Source organism: Oculina patagonica, chromosome 1 (genome assembly GCF_052425735.1).
Source record: "Oculina patagonica isolate OP01 chromosome 1, crgOcupat, whole genome shotgun sequence".
Taxonomy (NCBI): Eukaryota; Metazoa; Cnidaria; class Anthozoa; order Scleractinia; family Oculinidae; genus Oculina; species Oculina patagonica.
This window is the reverse complement of record NC_135758.1, coordinates 40,950,627-40,971,994: the sequence shown is the minus strand read 5'-3', so window position 1 is coordinate 40,971,994 and position 21,368 is coordinate 40,950,627. Positions and strand designations below refer to the sequence as shown.

General features: G+C 36.5%; 3 protein-coding genes across 3 annotated transcripts in view; 2 read left to right on the top strand and 1 right to left on the bottom strand.

The window, feature by feature from the left end:
- Positions 1–839: 839 nt before the first annotated feature.
- The window catches only part of LOC144631045 (uncharacterized), a 195,927-nt gene continuing 175,398 nt past the window's right edge, over positions 840–21,368 (bottom strand). Inside the window, exons 2-9 of the mRNA XM_078489419.1 lie at positions 11,103–11,227; positions 9,573–9,832; positions 8,466–8,580; positions 7,657–7,779; positions 6,790–6,912; positions 6,281–6,326; positions 3,043–3,339; positions 840–1,154 (exon numbers count right to left, since the gene is read on the bottom strand). Of these exons, the coding sequence (XP_078345545.1) occupies positions 848–1,154; positions 3,043–3,339; positions 6,281–6,326; positions 6,790–6,912; positions 7,657–7,779; positions 8,466–8,580; positions 9,573–9,832; positions 11,103–11,190 (1,359 nt within the window). The 5' untranslated portion in view covers positions 11,191–11,227 and the 3' untranslated portion in view covers positions 840–847. The remainder of the gene's footprint in view (positions 1,155–3,042; positions 3,340–6,280; positions 6,327–6,789; positions 6,913–7,656; positions 7,780–8,465; positions 8,581–9,572; positions 9,833–11,102; positions 11,228–21,368) is intronic.
- LOC144630446 (uncharacterized) overlaps positions 13,082–21,368 on the top strand; it is a 39,500-nt gene continuing 31,213 nt past the window's right edge. The window contains exons 1-4 of the mRNA XM_078488812.1: positions 13,082–13,284; positions 19,264–19,523; positions 20,203–20,317; positions 20,431–20,553. Of these exons, the coding sequence (XP_078344938.1) occupies positions 13,197–13,284; positions 19,264–19,523; positions 20,203–20,317; positions 20,431–20,553 (586 nt within the window). The 5' untranslated portion in view covers positions 13,082–13,196. The remainder of the gene's footprint in view (positions 13,285–19,263; positions 19,524–20,202; positions 20,318–20,430; positions 20,554–21,368) is intronic.
- On the top strand, positions 13,652–14,578 carry LOC144644395 (uncharacterized). The gene has a single exon (XM_078503901.1). It carries the CDS (start codon positions 13,703–13,705, stop codon positions 14,576–14,578), a length of 876 nt encoding a protein of 291 aa, XP_078360027.1. The 5' UTR covers positions 13,652–13,702.

Below are 21,368 nucleotides of genomic sequence, written 5' to 3'. Positions count from 1 at the left end.
CAAGTCACCTCCTATTATAATATTTTCATCAGCATACTTCCGTAGCCGTAAGTTTAAAGTTTCAAAAAATTCTAATTGCATTTTCGGGTCGTTTGGAGCGTAAACATTGATAAAAATAAATTTAGATTCGTCGATTTTAGCGCGCAAAATAATTAGTCTACCTTTCTGATCGATTTCATAATTTTCTACTTCAACATCGAGGGATGGATTGAACAAGACAAGAGTACCGCTACTGTGTTTGGTTCCATGGGAATACACCACCTTACCGCCCCATTCTGCGGACCATATTCTTTCTATATCTGGCGAACTATAAACCTCTTGGAGGAAGACTACTTGGAACTTTCGCCCATGTATCCATCGAAAAACTTGCCTCCTTTTGTGAGGATTGTTTAATCCTCTGACATTTAACGTGATGCAGGATAAACTTTATGCCATGAGCAAAGAAAAGCGAAAATATATAAGCTTGTATACATACCTGCACTTCTACTTTGTGCTGATGAGCGAACGACCTTTCTCAAGAAAGTAGAGTCCAAGCGTGTAGTCCGTTGAGCATTGACAGATACGACTTTAACAGTATTAAATAACATATATATAAACACATATAGAAGTACAAACACATGCATACACACACGCATAAGCTAACTAAAGAGCCCTTAGCGGCTCACACGTAAGATAACTTTAGCTCGATTGGTACTTCGAACTGAGAGTATACCTTTGCGAAGCGACCCCGAAAGGTAACGAGCAAAAAAGGAAATATAGTTACATCTTACATTGTTGACTTTGGAGCCGACTGTTCTTATAGAATAATGTCAAATTATGGCCTATATAGTTGTCTGTGTTATAATAGTTAAATAAAGCTGTAAAGTACGTGATTGACAACCCACTGCTCTTTAAGTTCATGTTCTGGAAGCTCGCGATTGAAGATGACGAGATCGCTAATGTATGCGTGAATTGTCTCTCCAGCATCCTTCCTCAAACCAATGTCGAAAACTGAACGCCCTGAATTCTTGAAATCGATAACTGCATTTCCATCGACAATATGTTCAACTTTCTTGTCTCCGTTTGCGTACATTTTCAGTGTAGCAGTGACTCCGCGTTTCCAAGTTATCGCCACGTGAATCCATTTATCCGTTGGGACGGTTATGAGTTGTCGGCTATAAAAGAAACGAGGTTACTTTAAATGGGATGTAATTCAAACATATATACACGTACATACACTTTATTGAGACTCACTTATGTAGGGCTATTCTGCTACAATATTAATACAAAATATTAATACAAAAATTTAGTTAGAATAAAATGTATAAAAAATATTATTTACAAGGCTAAAAAGTTATAAAATTTTAAAAAAAGAAACCAAACGTTTTCGACTTGTTGTCTTCAACCCTGATGAGGACAACAAGTCGAAAACGTTTGGTTTCTTTTAAAAAATTTCATAACTTTTAAGCCTTGCAAATAATATTTTTTATACATTTTATTCTAACTCAATTTTCCTACTCCTACCGAAATCCTAGAGGAGGAACACCGATACTACAAAAGTATCACTGTTTTAGCGAACATTATGACAACAATTAAATGTATATATCTAAATATATGTACATGACAAGAAAGGAAAGCCTATATCGTACTTCGCGCGCCTGGGTTCAGCCCCTATAAAAGGCGCGCGGAAGAGAGAGTACGTTCAGGGACTGGACTAACACAAACAGAGCATATGGCTTGGAAGTGCTCACTATGTCTTTTTATTGGTGTTTTTTTATTCTTTCAGGCTTTCTTTTCGCAACTGTGTTCGTAACTGCGAAAATCTTCTCTTCATTTATTTGTTTGATTCCTTTGGTAGATCGTTACATAGCTTTGCACAAAGAATGGCAAAGGCCCATTGGTTCGTGGCAAGCCTGTATTTAGGTAGATGCAGGTCAGAGATGTGGCGAACTAATTCAAGCTCTTCTATAACAAAAATACCGTAAACGCCACACCACACCACACGGTTTTCTATCATGCAAGGAGTACGTACCAACATACGCCAAAAATAAGCCACGTTAAGTGAGCACACACTAACTATAAATCTGCCTTAGTTTTCTTTCTCAGCCTACTTTATTGTAGGAAATTAACGCTTCCCTATGAAATGAACGCGAGCATTGATGTCTAAAGATATTTTGGAGCTGCACTGCTCTTCTGAAAGCAAGAATAAACTGTAAATATTGCAGATGACATTTCTTTAAGGCTTTTACATTTTAAAAGACTGAAAAATAGTGTAAAGAAAAGAGAGGGTTATTGTTTCCTAGTTGCTACATGTGTTCAGACAGTGTTCAGTATTTGAAATGAAATTTAGGTTTTGGAAATTAACGCTCACTTAAATAATGTCGCGGAAGTTATGGCTCAAAAAAAGTAATGCGACGTAAATTACTCGAATTTTCAGAATTCGCGTTAATTCAAGGCTACGAGCGTTATTTTCCTATAATTCGGTATTCGCTAAACTCTATTATAGCACAACTAAGATAAAGCGCGTGCTCTGATTGGTTAATTTACCGTCTACTATTTGCCCATGGGTGTACGCTGACGTATGCCTTCAACCTGAGCGCGCGCGCTGATCTGATGCAACATGGCACAAGAAAGTGCACAAAAAAGCTAACATGTCCGCGACAAACAAAGTAGCCTCAGCGAAATTTCACGCCAAATTAGAACCAGTCAAGTCAGAAGATAACCCCATTCTTCAACAATTACTGAAGACCTGCTCAACATTTACAAAGATAAGAAGCACGCTCGCTTATGTTCGCCGTTTCGTTCAAAATGCTAGAAAGACGAATGCTCGTCTTTGCAGCTTCTGCCATAACGTTACTGGTAGGTGCCAAAAATATGCGCACACAACAGCAATCATTCCTGCAACTTTCCTCTAAGTATCATTGCACCCGGAAAAAACATCTTTGAACATTCTTTCGAATGTATTAACACCGCATATAGTCACTCCTCTTGTGTAGTCTTCTACATTGAATAGAGAGGGTGTCAGCCGTTTTTACTGATTATTTGGACGCGTTTCGGGCTTACCTTTCTTTGTTGCCGAAGCAACGTGGAAAAATATCTTCATCATTGTTAGCCCGTATAGCTTGGAAACATAGTTTGGGCTTGGGAGTAATGGCAAGTCTAAATGATGGAATATCCGGCCAGTCGCCGTAAATCGTCATATGGATCGTAGGCAAAGACATCAGTTTGATCCACGCGGCAATGGTCAGATCTGTGCTGTGGATTGGAATAGCTGGCGTCTCGGCATATGTCAACGGATTGCCGTCCAGGTAAAGTGCCGTTATTCCATCTTGTTCATCGAATTTTGCATTCCCGCTTAAACTGCAAGAATAGTAAAACTAGACGTTACCTACACTTGAAACCTACGTTTGACAGAAGGTTTAAAGGTGTAAAGATTACCCGCAAATAACAAACATTTATCACGCGATGCTTTTTTTAGGCGGTAACGCCTATATGCTATGGCCCGGTGGACGGCCGTGTGAGGAGTGAAAGATTACTCCAACCGAGTAGCACTGGGAACTAGGCACTTTGTTGTTTACTCAGTTTCGGTACGCCATCTTTGATTGTCAATGAGTATGAATCAACTTTAAGAGCATCAATCGGCAAAACGCGTTTGATTTCTAACGTACAGTTAAACGGAGTTTTGGGGTCAGGGGAGAATGATGTACTGGATAATTGTGAGCTCGCTTAAAGAACTTTTTTACCGTTGTACGTGTATTCGAAGTCGGCATCGTGATGGCAGACTAAGTTGACTGATGTTGAATTTGACGAGTGAAGGCCGGTTAGTGTCATAACTTTTGAAACCTTTCCAAAAGGGAGACCGATGGCAGCAGTATCTTGAGTTATAGATTGCAAAGGTGAGCTATCTGAAATCATTGTTTGCTTTGACGTGCATTGTTGTCGATAATATTTAACTTTTCCCTTCGCGACTCGCCATCTTCCTTTTACTGCTTTAAATTTGATAATATTTATTCGGGTATTAATCTCAAGCCATTAAAAATAACACAGTGACGGTATCCGTATTCCTATTTTTACGAGAAGCCAGAGTTCACTCAGAAAGAACTTCTACCCTATTGCTGATTTAGCTGATCTAAAATGTTTTGTTTGATAAGTGATTCTAGTAAGCGGTGTTGACTTCATTACATTTCAGACCATTTCAATACGGAAATTTCACACAATCTTCAGTATCGACTAGGGGTGGAAATCAAATCTGGGCCTTTCTGTTGCTAAATGACGAAGTTCATAATGATTTAATGTATTTATCTTATCATACTGTAGGTTTGTAATGTATTGGAGGTTCGTTTTGTAGTCAAGGCAAATAAAAATTAAAATGAATAAGAAAAATGCAATTTCTGGGATCATTGTAAAGCGTTATCGCCTGTGCATGCATGTATGCGTGCCGGTTATCTCGAAATGGAATGACAAAACCTAAATTATTGAACTCGGTTATTACAAAATATCGTAATGTGCCATTGTCGCGCAGATAATACATGATTAATAGATAACAATTGATGTGTTCGCCACTGGCAAATAACGAACATTTCTATTATATAAACATCAATGAAATACCAGGAAATCTTTCGCGCGAAAAAGGCGCTCACTCGTGAGATATCGATTTGAACACTCGGAGAAAAATTTCATAAATCGGGGCAACCATTCACCGCGCTAGGCGGTGAATATTGCATCTGAAGGTTTGGCTACTAAGCCATGCCACGTTTGCCATCCAGGCCAGTGAACATAGCAGCACTCATTTGCTAAATGAAAATTTCTCTCATTTAATAGAAATCACTCCAAATCCTGGATATTTCAAACATTGGGAATTTCGCAAATTTACTACCAAGGCTTTTGGACCGAAAATATTTCAAGAGATGGTTTTCAAGGCGTTAGAATTGACCGTAAACATGGTGGTTTTGGAGATCGCACACGGCCATGTACTCAGTTAGATCGACTGTCAAAACATTATTTAGTTCTCTTCTCACTGGAGCTAGTAATTTCGAGAGGATTCACACAATTGCTCAGAAGTCACCAACGATTAAACAAAGGTACCGGATATCTATCTTTTTCGTAGTGTTTGTTTTTTTTTTTTGGCTAAAACTTGAGTGTAAATTATGATTTCAATCGATGAATTAAACTGGTTTACACGTATGCAAGCGAGCACTTCTGTTTGTTGTTTTCGTGTTTTCTATTGTTATTTTGAAGTTTTTGATATTCACCTCTGCAAATTATACTAAAACAATTATTCGCCTAAGGCTCAGTGATTATTGTTGAATAATCCCCTCGACTTCGTCTCGGGGATTATTCAACTCAACAATAATCACTTCGCCTTCGGCGAATAATTGTTAAATATAAAGTTGTAATTCAGTGAACTCGACCTGCACGAAAATTCATACCCCCCCCCCCCCCCGTGGTACAAGGAGGGAGAGGATTGATAGAACCCCCACTAAGATTTTCTTTCTATCAGCCAAATTATTTTGCACTGAGAAGATGACGAAAACAGACGATGAAAAAAATAATAATGACAATAAAATAATAATTTGCATATAACAAAATGCAAACAAATAAAGAAAAAGGAGGACGGTCAGATATCCATTTCAAGATAAAGGATACTTTGCTGATAAGAGAGTAAAACCTGCCCTTAATGTTGTTATATTTAAATTATTATTTTATAATTATTATTTTTTATTTATTTTTTCATCATCTGTGTTTCGTCATCTGTCAATTTCATTGCTCTTCGAATTTAACGGTCACTTCTGAAGATGTTAGGTACAGTGTAGAAGCATACGAAACGTCAGGTAAAAAGATATAATTTTTTCCAGCAATGCGTTTGTTCATAATGTTTATCACCGCAGTTTGCTTGTTATTTCTAGTTAAGCTACGATGGTCAAAGAAAAAGACCGTTTCGAAAACAAATCGTACAATTCTGTTTTAAGAAACTGGCAAAATGAAGAATTGTGCCCAAAATAATAGCATTGCCATGGCAACGTCAAATGGCAAATGGCATTGCCATGGCAACGTCAAATATCACGTACAAATAGTTGATATATCAAAATATTTGCAAGATATGAATAAACAGGTACTGAAAAGTTTCAGAGTAAATTTTATCCCCTTACGAAAAAAGCTCGAGGTGGGGTGGCCCCACATACGTCCAAGAGTTACAGCACTCTTTTTATAGTGCTGCATTAAATCGCCATTAAAATCAGATGAAAAAAAATGACAATATCCTCAAAAACAACAGGTTTCTAATTAAAAATCACGTTCTTACTTGAGAAGTCTGTCCGTACCATCGAGCTTCCAATGGAAAGGAAATCCTGCAGATAGACAAAACATCGTTTCAATACAACATACTTTTAACTCTGCCTGAAAGGCTCGACAACTTTTCGTTTTCCGTAGCATGAAGCGACATACTAGACCATGAAAATTTACCGTGCACTTTCTTCACCGGTACCCACTCTGCCCACCCATGTTCCTGGGTGAAGAGATGCAAGAGAAAAGTGTCTGGCCCAAGGACACAACAGAATAACTTTAGACAGCGCCAGAACCTGGACTGCTCGATCCAGAGTCCAGTGCCCTGACCATCAGGCCACGGCGCCTCTGACTTACTTTAGTCCACAAATAAATATGGTTGGAACATAACACAGGGAACCTCAGTGAACAATGACGAAAACAAATTGTTGCCATTTTGACCACGACAACATTGTGTTTTGCGCCTCTCCCAGTTTTCCTTTGCGACTCACATAATGAATCAGTTATTTTTAGCAAGAGAAGTTTTACCAACACATGTGTCCCCATCCTGAATTTCGTCCTCAGTACAGGAGCACGTGAAACTACCAATCGTGTTCACACACGCATCAGCTGAGTTACAGTTGTGTTCGTTTGTTGAGCATTCATCTTTGTCTGTTGGAAAATATTTAGAAAAATACATTTTTTGGAAACCGCTTTTCCATACCGAAATCGGCCGGTGGCATGCTCTAGAAATGAGTAGACGAATGTTTGAGAAATTAGATCACCATTATTATCATTTATTTATTTGCCGCTTCAAAATAATTATTATTACACATCTTATAGTAGGTTAAGGCGAGGAGACCTCCGAGAAACCACCGGGCTTACAGGTGAGGCCTCGTCGGTTATAGATGCTAGTTGATTGTGAGAATGGCTTTCTAATAAAAATCCGTGATCTTCTATTATATTCTAGCAATTAGTCATGTTAATGTTCTTTTAGGGTTGATAACTACCCGTGCACATTTAGTAGCCTTCATGCAGCGGGATATCCAACGAAATAGACTGCAGATGGTCGAGTGAAAGGTTGATTCCCGAAGAGACTCCAATGTTAGGGGGCTGGGATAATGGTCGAAAAATTTGAATTAATCACCAAAATGAAAATAATTTGAGCGTAGTTTAAGCTTTATCTGACTTCTAAAAGACACCATTTTAAAACAGGCACACAAATAGGAGCTAAAGTGTTAGTTTGAAGACGATAAAGGCATTGTTATGCTTCATTGACGAACAAATTTTAAAGATTTTATGCCCGATCGATCTCACCCAGGAAAACAGTATGACTGCTTACAAGACATATGGGTAAAACATATGTGTTCTTTATCTTGATGAGTGTTAGCCTTAGTCATTTACAAACTTCTGTACCTTGACAAGTTTTGCCATTACCCTGGTATCCGTCTTTGCAAGTACAAATGAATGAGTCCGCGGTGTTTGTACAGTTAGCTTCAGCAGCACAGTCATGCGTATTAGCCATACATTCATCTATATCTAAAAACGCAGCGGATATGTCGTGGTTCAATTTTTACCCTGATACAATATAGTATTTTCCTTTGTTCTGGTGTATGGTAATAATAATAAATATAAAACAAAGGAAAATGCCAAATTGTACCAATTGGGTAAAATTGAACCACGACAGATACCTTTGTTAGTATAATGGGTTGCATTTCTTGAGAAGATAAGGAACTTCAGAAAGTACCTTAGATAATTACATTCTCCCGTGAATGAAAGCAACTCAAACGCGTGTACAATGAACGGCCCAAGAGGTCCGAACCCATAGTACGTAATGTCCAAGGTGACAGAGACAATTGAAATATAAGCTTTTACCATACAGACGGTGTATACCTAATACGACACGCCGAAAAAAAAGACTGCCGCTAAGCTCAGGGAATTCCCTTATTGGGGATCTCAGTCATCAATAACGTGTAGCACACTACAACGAAAATTAACAGTGCCAAGCAGCGATCTAAACTCTCCCATTAAGGCCTGTAGGTAGAATTAAATATTCATAAGAGTAATTGAAGATGATCATATAAATATCCTAAGTTTTGGAAAGCAATGTATATATTATCAACAAGAAAAACACTGTCACACTGCCACGGAATTCTAAAAAGGCTCTGGACGTTTCTTTTTCTTAATTTGCCAAAGACAACAGAAACTATTTTAAACAGATTTACCTTCAGTGCATGTATTTCCCGTTAATTCAGGATCAGGACACAAACAGGAATATCTTTCCGTGTTGCCAACGGACAAACATGATTGCTCCTCCGAACAAGGAACACCACAAGGATTCTGTCAAAAGATAATAAATTAGTGGAGCAGTGTGTTGCCAGTTCCTGTTTACATATATAACATGAGATTACTTGTCTGATCCAAAGTATATACCCGGCAGGATTATCATCCATGGCTGCTTGCTTGAAAATTTCGTCTTTTTAAAGTGCCCTCGCTGAATTTAAACACTTCTCCTCCACTTAGAAAGAACTCAAGCTGTAATGGTCAAGCTTTGTGATTTTGTCTTTAAAATTATGGGCCAGCATTTCGGGTGTCACTTGTTTACCACGTCACTTAACTTTTTTATGGCAACTATGTGTTTCCAAAGGCAAAAGGCAAGTGTTACCGAAATTGGGTTGTTTATTAAGGTTAATTTTCCGTTTTCGTAAGGATTTTGCTAATATGAAGTGTGTAGTTCGAAATCTTCAATTCATTGATGGTTTTTGCAATCTCGTATTTTTTAATTTTTAAAATCAACTTTGGAGACTCCCTGTTTGATAAATATTGAATTGAATTGAATTCAAATTTAAGATGGCGGACTTTTTAAAATGACGTATGACGTCATAATTGGCACATGATTGCTATTTAAGTACAATAACTTTTGAGACTTTACACAGGATATAAGCTTTACTTTACTATAGTGTGATCCATTTGAAGAAATAAGAAAAGCAATTTTCCCAATTTTAATGAGCATTTTTTTTCCGGTTTTCGCACGATTATCACCAAACTGTCTAACATTTCCCATGCTACCAAAATAGTTTTATATTCCTCATACGATAAAAATCTTCTTGAACTGCTCTTAAAAAATTAAAGCGTCTTAATTAAACTTTTAAACAGAAACTATTGTTAAACTACTGACTTACGCAATGTAAAATTATAAATCAAAACAATTTACGAATTAACACCAAAATGAACATTATCCATAATATTCCAATGATTAAAATTTCATTTCTTCTTTCCTGCTATGAGAAGTAAATATCTTTAGAATCTTCAAATCCTCTTATTCAACTTACCACTGATGAGCGGTGAATAAAACCAGATCTTGACACAAGATATTCTGGGTACAAAACATGGTAAGAGCTGCTTAGTTCACAAACTCGTTTTCCTTCTTCTCCCACCTGAGGTGGTCCAAGGTTGTAGGATTTACAGGCGTCGTCCAGAAAACACTTCCACTGACACAGTTCTTCGTCCTGTACCGTTACGTTTCTGATGATGCTTTTGTTGAAGGCTCTGTCACTGAAACTGCTGACGAAATTCAGTTCTCGACAAAGCTCTAGATTAAAAAACAAAAAGCATAAAAATTCGCTAATCGTTCTTGCACCATTTCCTTATAACAACCTTAGAATTTCTAACAGATGCGAGGAAATGACTTTTCTATCTTGATCTATTTAGCTTCCGAAAAAATTCGTACACGGAACTGGATATTTAAAACGCGTTTGCGTTTTATTTTTTTACCGCGTAAACTCAATTTCATAATGATACTGTAGACCTTGGCTGAAATTTCGTCACGAGGGCTCATTTAAAAACTGTATAAATTCGTTTTTGTATGTGATCTTAGCCAGTCCGTCAAATAACTTCCCTTAAAACATTTGACTTCGGAAAAATTCGCACTACCTAAATAAGATTACCTACAGAGTTACTGATCAATTTTAAGGGATGTAGATTAAATGGAAAGCGTTTTCGAGTTTTCGAGTTGTGTTTTCTAAGTTCCTTGCATTCGCTGTAACTTTTCCTTTGGACTTTCGAACTTTAAGATGAATGTTTGAAAACCGATGAATTGACAGCACGAGATGTCATGCATCAAAAAGAACACAATCCTCCTAAGGCTTCAGATTACCCTATTGTTACTTATTTTCTCGGGAACTTAATTTCGCGAAAATCAAAGAGGCTAATTTCGCAAGACTTAAATTTCGCGGTTTGGCAAAAGAATCGCGTTGCAAGGAACTAAATTTTGCGAAGCGTTTCCAAATGCTGATCCGCATTAACAAACAGGTAGTTTAAAAAACAGCGCTATATATTTTAATTTTACATAGAAACATTTCCAGAATTTCTTAAAAGTATGAGCGAAATTAAACATTTGAAAAAAAATAACAGAAATATTTACAATGATATGGAACAAGGCTATATAAAAAAAAAAAAAAAATTATTACAGGTTGAATTGTTCGTTTGCGAAAAAGCACAAAAAAATACTACCATATCTCTGTTGTGTTATTTAGAGAAAGATCTAAAAAGCATGAACAGATGAACACGGTAGCTTAAATGTAGGACGAGTACAAAGGACACATTATAGCGTATATATTGACGTCTAGTTAATGAAAGGGTTGTATTAGCAAGGTATTAAACTTCTCGCTTTAAATTTTCGCGAATACCCTTTTTCGCGGGACTTTAATTTCGCGATTTTTTTGAAATCGTAAAAAATTAAGTCCCGCGAAAGTAAGTGACAATAAGGTAACTTAACCATCTCTCTTAATTTATAGAAAATCTCATTATGTTTTCGTTTTTTTGTTTACCGTCAACGTTATTTTTTTAGCAGTAATACTAACCTTGGGTCTCAACTGTGATGCAGTGAAGCCAAATTCCCCAAAAGATAAACACAGCAATTGCTAGAACCGAAGGAAAACAGCTTCTCATGTTTGATTAATAATTGGTTAGACTGTTAAAAGACACACTCTTATCTAGAAGAACATTGTTTCGCATTTCTCCTCAAAGGCAGTAGGGAATGACATTCTTTGGTGTGTTAAGCTTGGGAAAAACAGATAGTGTTATTAATTGTTAGTAATCAATTTTTTATTAGCAGAATGAATTTAAATTGAAAAAATTGCCCGTCAAAAAACTCAATCTTAATGATGCACGTGTACTTTCCGCTCTTCTTCAGTTCTTTCTTTCTTTTCGACAGGCTTTGGATTTTTAAAACAAATTAAATTTGAAGTTTTCTGAGAATCGCCCGAAAAAATTAAGACCACGAAACTAGTCACCAGCTGCAGAGAATATGATCTGAAAAAAGTAATTAAAATTATTCTCTTTGACTTTCCCCCTTATGAGTTTTTCAAAGATTTTAAATTTTCTTTCTTGTTTGATTCCGTTGTGATCTAAACAATATTGCTTTATTAAACATCACGGGAGTTTTTAAAAGCTATATTTACTTAAGCCACCAATTCAATAACTTGCACATAAATTATTAATAATATTATTGCTACAATGCAATACATTATTTTTATATCTTTTTCTAATAATAATTTGGCATATTCTCTCCAGGCTTACTTTGGATTGGGAAACACATGCCAGGGTGCCGATTTCATCAGATTTTCGAACACAAAATTTCGAACAAGATCGTAAAAATACTTTGATGTGCTGTGCTTCGTATTTTCAATTCTCTTCTTGTTGTTTGGGAATGTGATGAAACACTGCATCTCTGTTTGATATATTATAAACTCATTAATAATACATCACGTTAAAACAAAGAAAATCACAACCGTGATGGATGCTAAGATACCCGGTCTTAATTAGCATAGATATTTACGAATTTTTTTTTCTTTGTTAACTCTGTATTTTTTTTGTTTCTCATTTAAGAAGATATATCAAACACTCGAGGCATTGTTTCATTGGGTATTCAAACATCTCGAAGTTCGTCAAAAAGTACTCCGATGCACTTCGTATTCTCAATTCTCTATAATTTAGATTCAGATGTTTTGCACGCAGTTTTGTACCGTTATCGCAGTGGGCACGAGTTTCAATTCCTTCGAAGCCCTAAATGTTTGTCGGGCTTAATAAATTACAATTCACTGCGAGGATAATTTCTTTACTTTAGGGAAAAGCACTGGTTTCCCAAAATTCCAGAAACAACATTTTTAAAAAAATGTTTAGTAAATAATGTTTAGATCACAATGTGATCTTTTTATAGGGGGAAAAACCTTTTGTACTAAACTTCAATACAAGAGTTTCTGTTTGTCGGTTTCTTTAGAGCTTTACAGCATGTTTTCAATGATCGTGCGGACGTCTAAAGATTATTAACAGGAACAATGGCTGCGGTCACATCTGGGCTACTAACAATAGTTAAGACGGGCATAACTATTGTTAGCTATTTCGGTAATGTGACCGCTTCTCTGTTCACCCTAACTATAGTTTTCTTTTTTGTATTTCGTTACCCTAACTATAGTTAGAAAATTTACGCCTCGCTGATCCAAAACAATACACACTAACTATAGTTATACCCAAGCAGGGTTCATGGGTTAGTCTTAAGTTTACAAACGAAAAACCAATCAGAATGCGACAATACTTTTCGCACGTGCGAGATGACCATAAATATGAAAAACAAAGCGTGATGAAGGGAAGATGCCGGGATGCCGTGCAAAAATAGAAAAAAAAAATAGAGGAACAATTAGACAATTTTTGTCTTCTTATCTTTTTCATTTAGATGTTTTCATGCAGACTTGTTAATTTTAGTTTTATTCCGCTAATAAAAAATTGATTGCGAACAGTTAGAAATACTGAGACTTTTTCCCAAAGATAAAGGAGTACCTTAGACACCAAGGAGCTCAATATCACTCCGATTTCCCCTACTGCCTCTGAGTACAAAAGCGAAATAATGTGCTTGAGATAAGATTAAGTGTTTTCCAGTCCAAATTACTCTTGAAAGCATGAGAAGTTGTTTTTCCTCGGTTCTAGCAATTGCTGTGTTTTGCTGTTATGTAATTTGGCTTCACTGCATCATAGTTGAGACCCAAGGTTAGTATAACTTACTGCTGCAAAAATTACAGTTGACATAGAATTCATTATGAGCTTCATTCTATAAATTCGCAACTTAAGTAAAAGACCTGTTTATATTTAATAATCTAAATTTCATAAAGTAACTGATTTCACATTTTCAAAAATTTTTACAACTTTTTGGTATTCAGCGTTTTTTTATTTTGTGAATTCTCGAGAAACAAAATTTTAGCGGTGTTAATTTGACATAGAATACCAAACAAGTACTGTAACATATTTTGCGAACGACAAGTTTCTACTTATAATACGATAAAGAATTCTAAAATCAGCAATCGTGAAGAAAAATTTGGCAAAGACGAGCTCGGGAACAAGTGGTGTGTCATGGCGGACGGCAGCACATTTCAGTAGTCTGCCACCTTGTTCCCCGCAGCTATATTTAATGGAGAGCAAGGATAAAGGAAAAGAGGGACAAATAACATACTATTTCCCAGGTAAACGTGGTGAAAGAAGTAGCGACAGCAGCTCGCCTGGCTCTGAGAAACCGCCCGCGAAGTCCGTGAAGTTTACGGAAGACAACATGTTGGAGCAGGAGGACATCCGTAAAGTTCTAAACACCATTCAAGATAACACAAACAAACTTCTCGAAGAAAACAAGGCTTTACGTAACCAGTATTCTGAGCTCCAGAAGTCATTGGAATTTCATATAGCTAAAATAGAAACGATAACGACGGAAAACGAAGCACTAAAGAAAGAAATGAAATCTATGAAGAAGCGTTTAAATGAAGCCACCGAAGAACGTGACGAAATGTACGAAGATTTGGGGACTGCCATCAACCAACTGGATGATTTAGAGCAGTACACCCGCAAACACAACCTGGAAATTCATGGCATTCCAGAAACGCCAGATGAAAACATCGCAGAGCGAGTTACTGCACTTGGAAATGTGCTCAACGTTACGATCCGCACCGACGATATAGACATATGTCACAGGCTTCAAACAAGCAAGAATCCCAGTAAACCCAAGCCAATTATTGTCAGGTTCAAATCTTATAGAGCAAAGAAAGAACTATATGGAGCTCGTAAGCAGTTAAAAGGTCAGAATCTGAACCAAGTGTTTAATGGAGGTGGCATTGTTTACATCAACGAAAATCTAACAAAAATGCGACGCGAGCTGTTTGCCAAAGTGTGGAAACGAAAGAAGTCGGAGCATTGGCACAGCGCCAGGACGACAGACGGTAAAATCTTTGTTAAAATAGAGGCAACTGACTATCCTATAAGAATTTATAATAACGAAGACTTGGATAGGATTTACTGATCGACGTTAATTTTTCACACTTCGCATTTACTCATTTATCTGTTCTGACCGCTTCAATCGTTACATTTTCCTTTATGCTATGAAATTAATTTTGAATATTGTCACTCTGTAGTTTTATAATGCGGGGAATCGTAGAGGGGATCCTTTCCGATCGATGAATTTATTTTATTTACTAAGGCTATCTCCTCTATACATGAAGTCGTTCAACGGCTTGATTAGATTTTTGTTTAGTGTTTCGTGGTATTTCTTTCTTTTTTTGGTGGCACCACATCTGGGGACAACTTTTTTTGGCTGGGGCTCTGGTGCAGGTGTTGAGCCGTAATTACATTTGCAATGGGTTTAAAATGTGTTTCCCTTAATATCAGAGGCATAAATAAGTCGATCAAACGCAGAAATTTATTTAGGTGGCTTCATAATGGCAAATATGACTTAATTTTTCTGCAGGAAACCTACAGTGACAAAACAATCGAAAACGTTTGGCGTGCAGAATGGGGTGGTGACATTTGCTTTTCCCATGGCTCTAAACATAGCAGAGGCGTGATGATTCTTTTTCGACCTACCTTAAAAGCAGAGAATATTTGCATTACTAATGATAAGAACGGAAGAATGCTTATTGTTCGCTTCACACTCCAAGACGAAGAATTTTGTTTAGCCAATGTTTACGCTCCCAGTGACCAAAATCAACAATTAAATTTTTTTAACGAATTAACGAGCAAGCTACGTCCTCATGTGAATGAAAATCTTATAATGGGAGGCGATTTTAATTGTCCACTCCAAAATATTGATAAAATAGGTGGAAAAGATATCAGCGGTAAGAAAAAAGTTATCCACAGCATAAAGGAAATGAGCGGCAACTTAAATCTCGATGATATATGGAGATTTCATCATCCAAATGATAAGCGCTTTACCTGGCAGAATAGTTCAGGAAAAATAAGATGTCGATTAGACTATTGGCTTATTTCAAAACATTTAGTTCCACGTACTAGTATGACGGATGTGCTATCATATTACGACTCAGACCATTCCCCAATTTATGCTGAAATCGCGTATAAAAATAAGCAAAAAAAAGCTGGCCCTGGGTTTTGGAAATTTAACAACTCTCTTCTTGACAATGAAGAATTTATAACAAACCTAAAATTCTTTTTACTTCATGCCAAGAAAAAGCATAGTGGAACAAGTGACAAAAGACTCTATTGGGAGATGATTAAAATGGAGATTAGAGACTTTAAAATTTTGTATCCGTTTCTCTAAACGTCTTGCTAAAGGAAAAAAATCAAAAGAAATAAATTTACTCTGCAAGTTAAAACAATTAAATATGCGTTTGGATCAAAATCCGCTAGCAGCTAATTTAGCAACAGACATTGAACGTGTCAAGCTTGAACTTCAAAGAATCGCTGAACATAAAACAAAAGGCGCGATTATAAGAAGCAGAGCACGGTGGTACGAACATGGCGAAAGAAACACGAAATATTTCATGAATCTAGAGAAGCGCTCGCATGAAAGGAAGCATATTGTTAAATTGAAAACCGATCAAAACGAGTATGTTGAGGAACCGAACAGGATCTTGTGTTATATGGAAACTTTTTATAAAGCTTTATATGCCTCACAAATAACAGATAACACATTTGATGCTTCAGCCCCGTCATTCTTAAATCTTGACAATGTACAGAGACTTGATAGCGAGCAGCAAAAATCCTGCGAGGGCCTTATCACTGAAGAAGAATGTTTAGCCGCTCTTAAAACGTTTGAGAAAAACAAAACCCCAGGTTCAGATGGACTGACTACTGAATTTTACTTATGCTTCTGCGATTCCGTGGTAACTCCTTTAATAGACTGTTTAAAAGAAGCCTATCATAGAGGTGAAATGTCGATCTCGCAAAGGAGAGGTGTGATTTCTCTGTTACCTAAAAAGAATAAAGACACCCTCCTTCTCAAAAATTGGCGGCCAATCACGTTGTTGAATATTGACTACAAAATAGCAACGAAATGTATTGCAAAACGATTAGAGAAAGTCTTACCAACGTTGATAAATAATGATCAAACAGGGTACGTTAAAAACCGCTTTATAGGAGAAAATATTCGCCTAATATCTGATGTAATTGAGTTTTATGAGAAAAGACAACTACCTGGCATGTTACTTTTCATAGATTTTGAAAAAGCATTTGATTCCCTAGAGTGGAAGTACCTGTTTAAAGTCCTTGAATTAATGAACTTTGGGCCAATTTTCCAAAAATGGATCCACACCTTCTATTCCAATATTACCAGCTGTGTGATAAATAACGGATTTGCGTCCGATTTCTTCCAGCTTCAAAGAGGAGTCCGACAAGGATGCCCCTTATCGGGGCTCTTATTTGTCCTGGCAATTGAGGTACTTGGCCAAGCGATTAGGAATAATGAAAATATCAGTGGTTTGAAAATAAACGACACCGAATTAAAATTAAGTATGTACGCGGATGATATCACAGCCTTTATAAAAGATGATCGCTCAGCTAATCACTTGTTTAATCTTTTAAATGATTTTGGAGGCTGTTCAGGTTTAAAAATAAATACTTCTAAAACGGAGGGTATGTGGCTGGGCAGTCTTAAATGCAACTTGGGTCAACGTTCTAAATTTAATATTTCGTGGCCTGAAAAATATGTAATCGCGCTAGGTGTGGCCTTCGCATATGATCAGTCTGTTAGTTACAAAATTAATTTCGAGGAAAAACTTGTTGCGCTAAAGAAAATTTTAAACCAATGGACGACTAGAGGCTTACCTTTAATGGGAAGAATTTGTATCATCAAAACCCTCGCTATCTCCAAGCTTGTTTATAACACCTCCGTTCTCACAACACCGCCAAATTTTTCTAGTGAAGTTAATGATATTTGTTTCAAGTTCATATGGAACTTTAAGCCCGATAAGGTCAAACGTAACACGCTTATTGGTCCTATAGAGAAAGGGGGCCTTAACATGGTAGACTTCAACATGATGAACAAATCTTTAAAGGGAGCATGGGTTAAACGAAGCTGGTGATAACAAATGGTGCTCCCTCTTCTCATCTGCTACATCCCAATATGGTGGTTCGTTTCTTTTGGAATGTAATTTTAATGTATCTGACCTTAATTTCGTCTCGTATGTACCGTCCTTTTACAAGGAAGTATTGAATGTCTGGCAGGAGCTACATTCTAAAGACCCTTCTTCTGCTAAGGAATATGAAAACGAAATTATTTGGAATAACCGCTATATTAAAATAGATGGTAAATCAGTCTTCTATCCATCTTGGCATAGAAAAGGAGTTATTAAAATCGGTCATCTGGTAAATGAGAACAGAACGTTTTTATCCTGGTCTGAGTTTCAACATAGATATAGTATGACGGTAAACTTCTTAACGTATTACGGCCTTCTCACCGCGATCCCTGAAGAATGGAAAAAATCAATTTTAAATTCCGAACGAATGCTTACCGATGTTGACAGTAATGAGCTTCCTCTTGCGAATGTCACCGCCAAATCTGCTCGCGAACTGCTTGTTATGAAAGTGTTTAAAGCCCCAAACATAGAAACTAAGCTTATAGAAAAACGTCTTCCTGCTAAAGCCATTTATGAATTGCCACTCAAAGTTACAATAGAAAATAAACTCAGATGTTTCCAATACAAGGTCATACATAACATTCTACCCACTAATAACAGACTTTACAAAATGAAATTGAAAAGTTCTCCCAGTTGTGATCGTTGTAGCTCTTCATACGAAACTTTACCTCATTTGCTGTATGAGTGTCCGACGGTACAATTATTCTGGAAAAAAGTTATTGCATGGTGGATTGAAAAACGTTCAGAAAATATCACCTTAATTGACACAGATATTTTTTACGGTTATAAACCAGATTTAAGTAATTTTTATGCCCTGAATCATTTCCTCATCATCGCCAAGTATCACATTTTTCTGTCCTGGTTGAATTCAGCATATCCGAATCTAGATATCTTCCTTCTCTTACTCAATCAAAAGATTCTCTATGAACGCACAATCGCCGTTAAAAATAATAGTTTGACGAAATTCAAAGCAAAATGGACAACACTTTGTGCCTGAGTTCCCCCAAGTTACCCCGCCCCCTGCCCAGAGGTTGTGCCGCAATCTATTTATTTATTTATTTATTTATTTTTCGTTTCATAGTAAAATAAAATACATACAGTTAGTATTAGAGTTAGTAGTAAAAAATTGAACTTTGTAAATAGATTGTAACTTTAAAATGTAATAGTAATATAATGTAATATTTTTTGTAAGAGCGCTATTTGTTATAGTAGGTATTGTAAGGCGTGTTATTGCGATATTATTATTTAAAAAGAAAATGTATATTAAATAATGTAATAAGTAATGTCTTGTAATTAGCATCGTAGGTAGTGTATGTATTTGTTAAGTAAGTAGTGTTCTTTGTGTGTCAATAAATAAATTAAAAAAAAAAAAAAGACGAGCTCGAAAGTCGACGGCTTTCTTACCAAGTTAAGGGTTCCTAAGACAACATACACGATCAAAACACTGTTTTTAAACATCAAGGACAAATATCCAATTGTATTTTTAAATTTGTTTGGAGGTTAACGAGTGCAAAGATTATCACGAGGCAAAATTTTTCCTCGTTTCACTTACAAAATTATTAGCTTGTGGAAGTTCTGAATTTTTGGAGATTTGAAGTCCTCTGTTGTTGTTATTCAGAGCTTTGTCGAGAATTGAATTTCGTGGGCGTTTTCAAGGACAAAGCTTTCAACAAAAGCATCATCAGAAACGTTACCGTGCAGGACGAAGAACTGTGTCAGTGGAAGTGTTTTCTGGATGATACCTGTAAATCCTACAACCTTGGACCGCCTCACGTGGGAGGAGAAGGAAAACAAGTTTGTGAACTAAGCAGCTCTCACCATGTTTTGCACCCAGAATATCTTGTGTCAAGATCTGGTTTTATTCATCGCTCATCAGTGGTAAGTTTAAAAAGGCTGAAATATTCTAATTAAATTGTTCCCCATATCGGGAAAGCAAAACTGATACTACAACCATTGATAATTCGGAAATTAGCTTTGAATCATAATTCTTTTTTTCTGAACTTTTTTTAACTTTATTTTTATTTTCTGATTTAAATATAGTTACAATGTTACTTGCTCCCGCTACTAGTAAAAACGACTAATTGAGGCGGGGGCAAGGGTTAAAAAAAAAAAAAAAAACGATTACACACTAGTACAAAAGAGAAAAAGAGATATAAAGAAAATTATTGTTACCTAACTAATTAATTAATTATTGAAAAAGTAAACTAACAAAATTCTACAATTTTGTAATTCGGTGCCTAATGCACAGCCCTCTAACTGTAAACTGGCAGTTCATGCGCAGAAAAGTTTCTGTTACGCAACTAGAAACTTACAAGACATTATCTTATTAATGACAAATTATTAACTATTAAAGGGGCGTTTTCCTTCCTCTTGATATTTTTATCGTATGATAATCCAATTGGAGATTAACTCAGTCTCTGTTTCAGAAACTGACAAAACATTAGTCATATAGTCAAATTTGGTATTTTTAATCTTAGTTAGGACCTAATATAGTAAATTAAGGCGTCCTAATAAAAGACTGTTATTATTACGTTATCAATGTATTATCGTTTGACAGAATCCCTGTGGTGTTCCTTGTCCAGAGAAGCAATCATGTTTGTCAGCTGATAACACAGCAACATATTCCTGTTTGTGTGCTGATCCTGGATTCACGGGAAATGCATGCACTGAAGGTTTATGTGTTTTAAATAATTTCTGTCGTCTTTGGCTACCCATTTATATATATATATCTTTACTCTGAAAATATGACCCTTTACACTGGCAAATCTATCCACTGTGTTTTTAGATATAGATGAATGTGCGGCTAATACGCATGACTGTGCTACGAAAGCTAACTGTACAAACATCGCAGGCTCATTCATTTGTGCTTGCCTTAAAGGATACCAGGGAAATGGCAAAACTTGTCAAGGTACAGAATTGAGCGAATAAACTAGGTTAATACTCATCATATATTGATTAATTATTTGATTGGTCATTGGGATTAGTGTACCTTCGTTACACGTGCGTTTTTACTAAATAGCCCCAACATCGTGGCCTTAGAATGCTCTTCTGAAACTTGTACACAGTTAATAGGTTATTGAGAAAGCGAGTCAACACCCGTTTGGGACCCCATGTGAAAGAAGCCGGGGTGCTCGTCATCTCGATCAGGGGTGTAAATTTCGAATCTTCGTATCATTAGGGTGTTAGAATAGAACGTCAACGTTTTTACACATCAAGGTATCTTCTGGGTTTACATGCGAAGAAATAAAAATGCCTGCATACTATGTTGATTGTTTAGTTCCATCAGGTCATGAAATCTGTAAAATTTCTTCCCAAATGAAAGCGTTAGATGAGAATGTCTTTCATTTTCTCTGAAAGTCAATATAGCTTTTATCTGTGTGTCTGCGTTTGAATGGTATCTTTAAGGGGTAAAACAAAGATTCACCCACGCCCTGAAGGAGACTTACTTAACCCTATTCAGACCGGGCTTTTTTTGACCTTCTCAGACCGGGGGGGGCTTCGGAAGCCCCCCTATGTATCTTCCAGAATATTAACGCAATCACCATGAAACTTATAGGATGTATTGTATGTCCGAAACTCTTTCTTTTGGTATACGTCACGTGGGATGGTGACGTCACATCACGTGACAATTACATCATGATGTCAAAACAGCCGCCATCTTGGATCCGCCATCTTGGATTTCAAAATTTTTCCAAAATGCCAGAAAACCACCCAAAATCACTG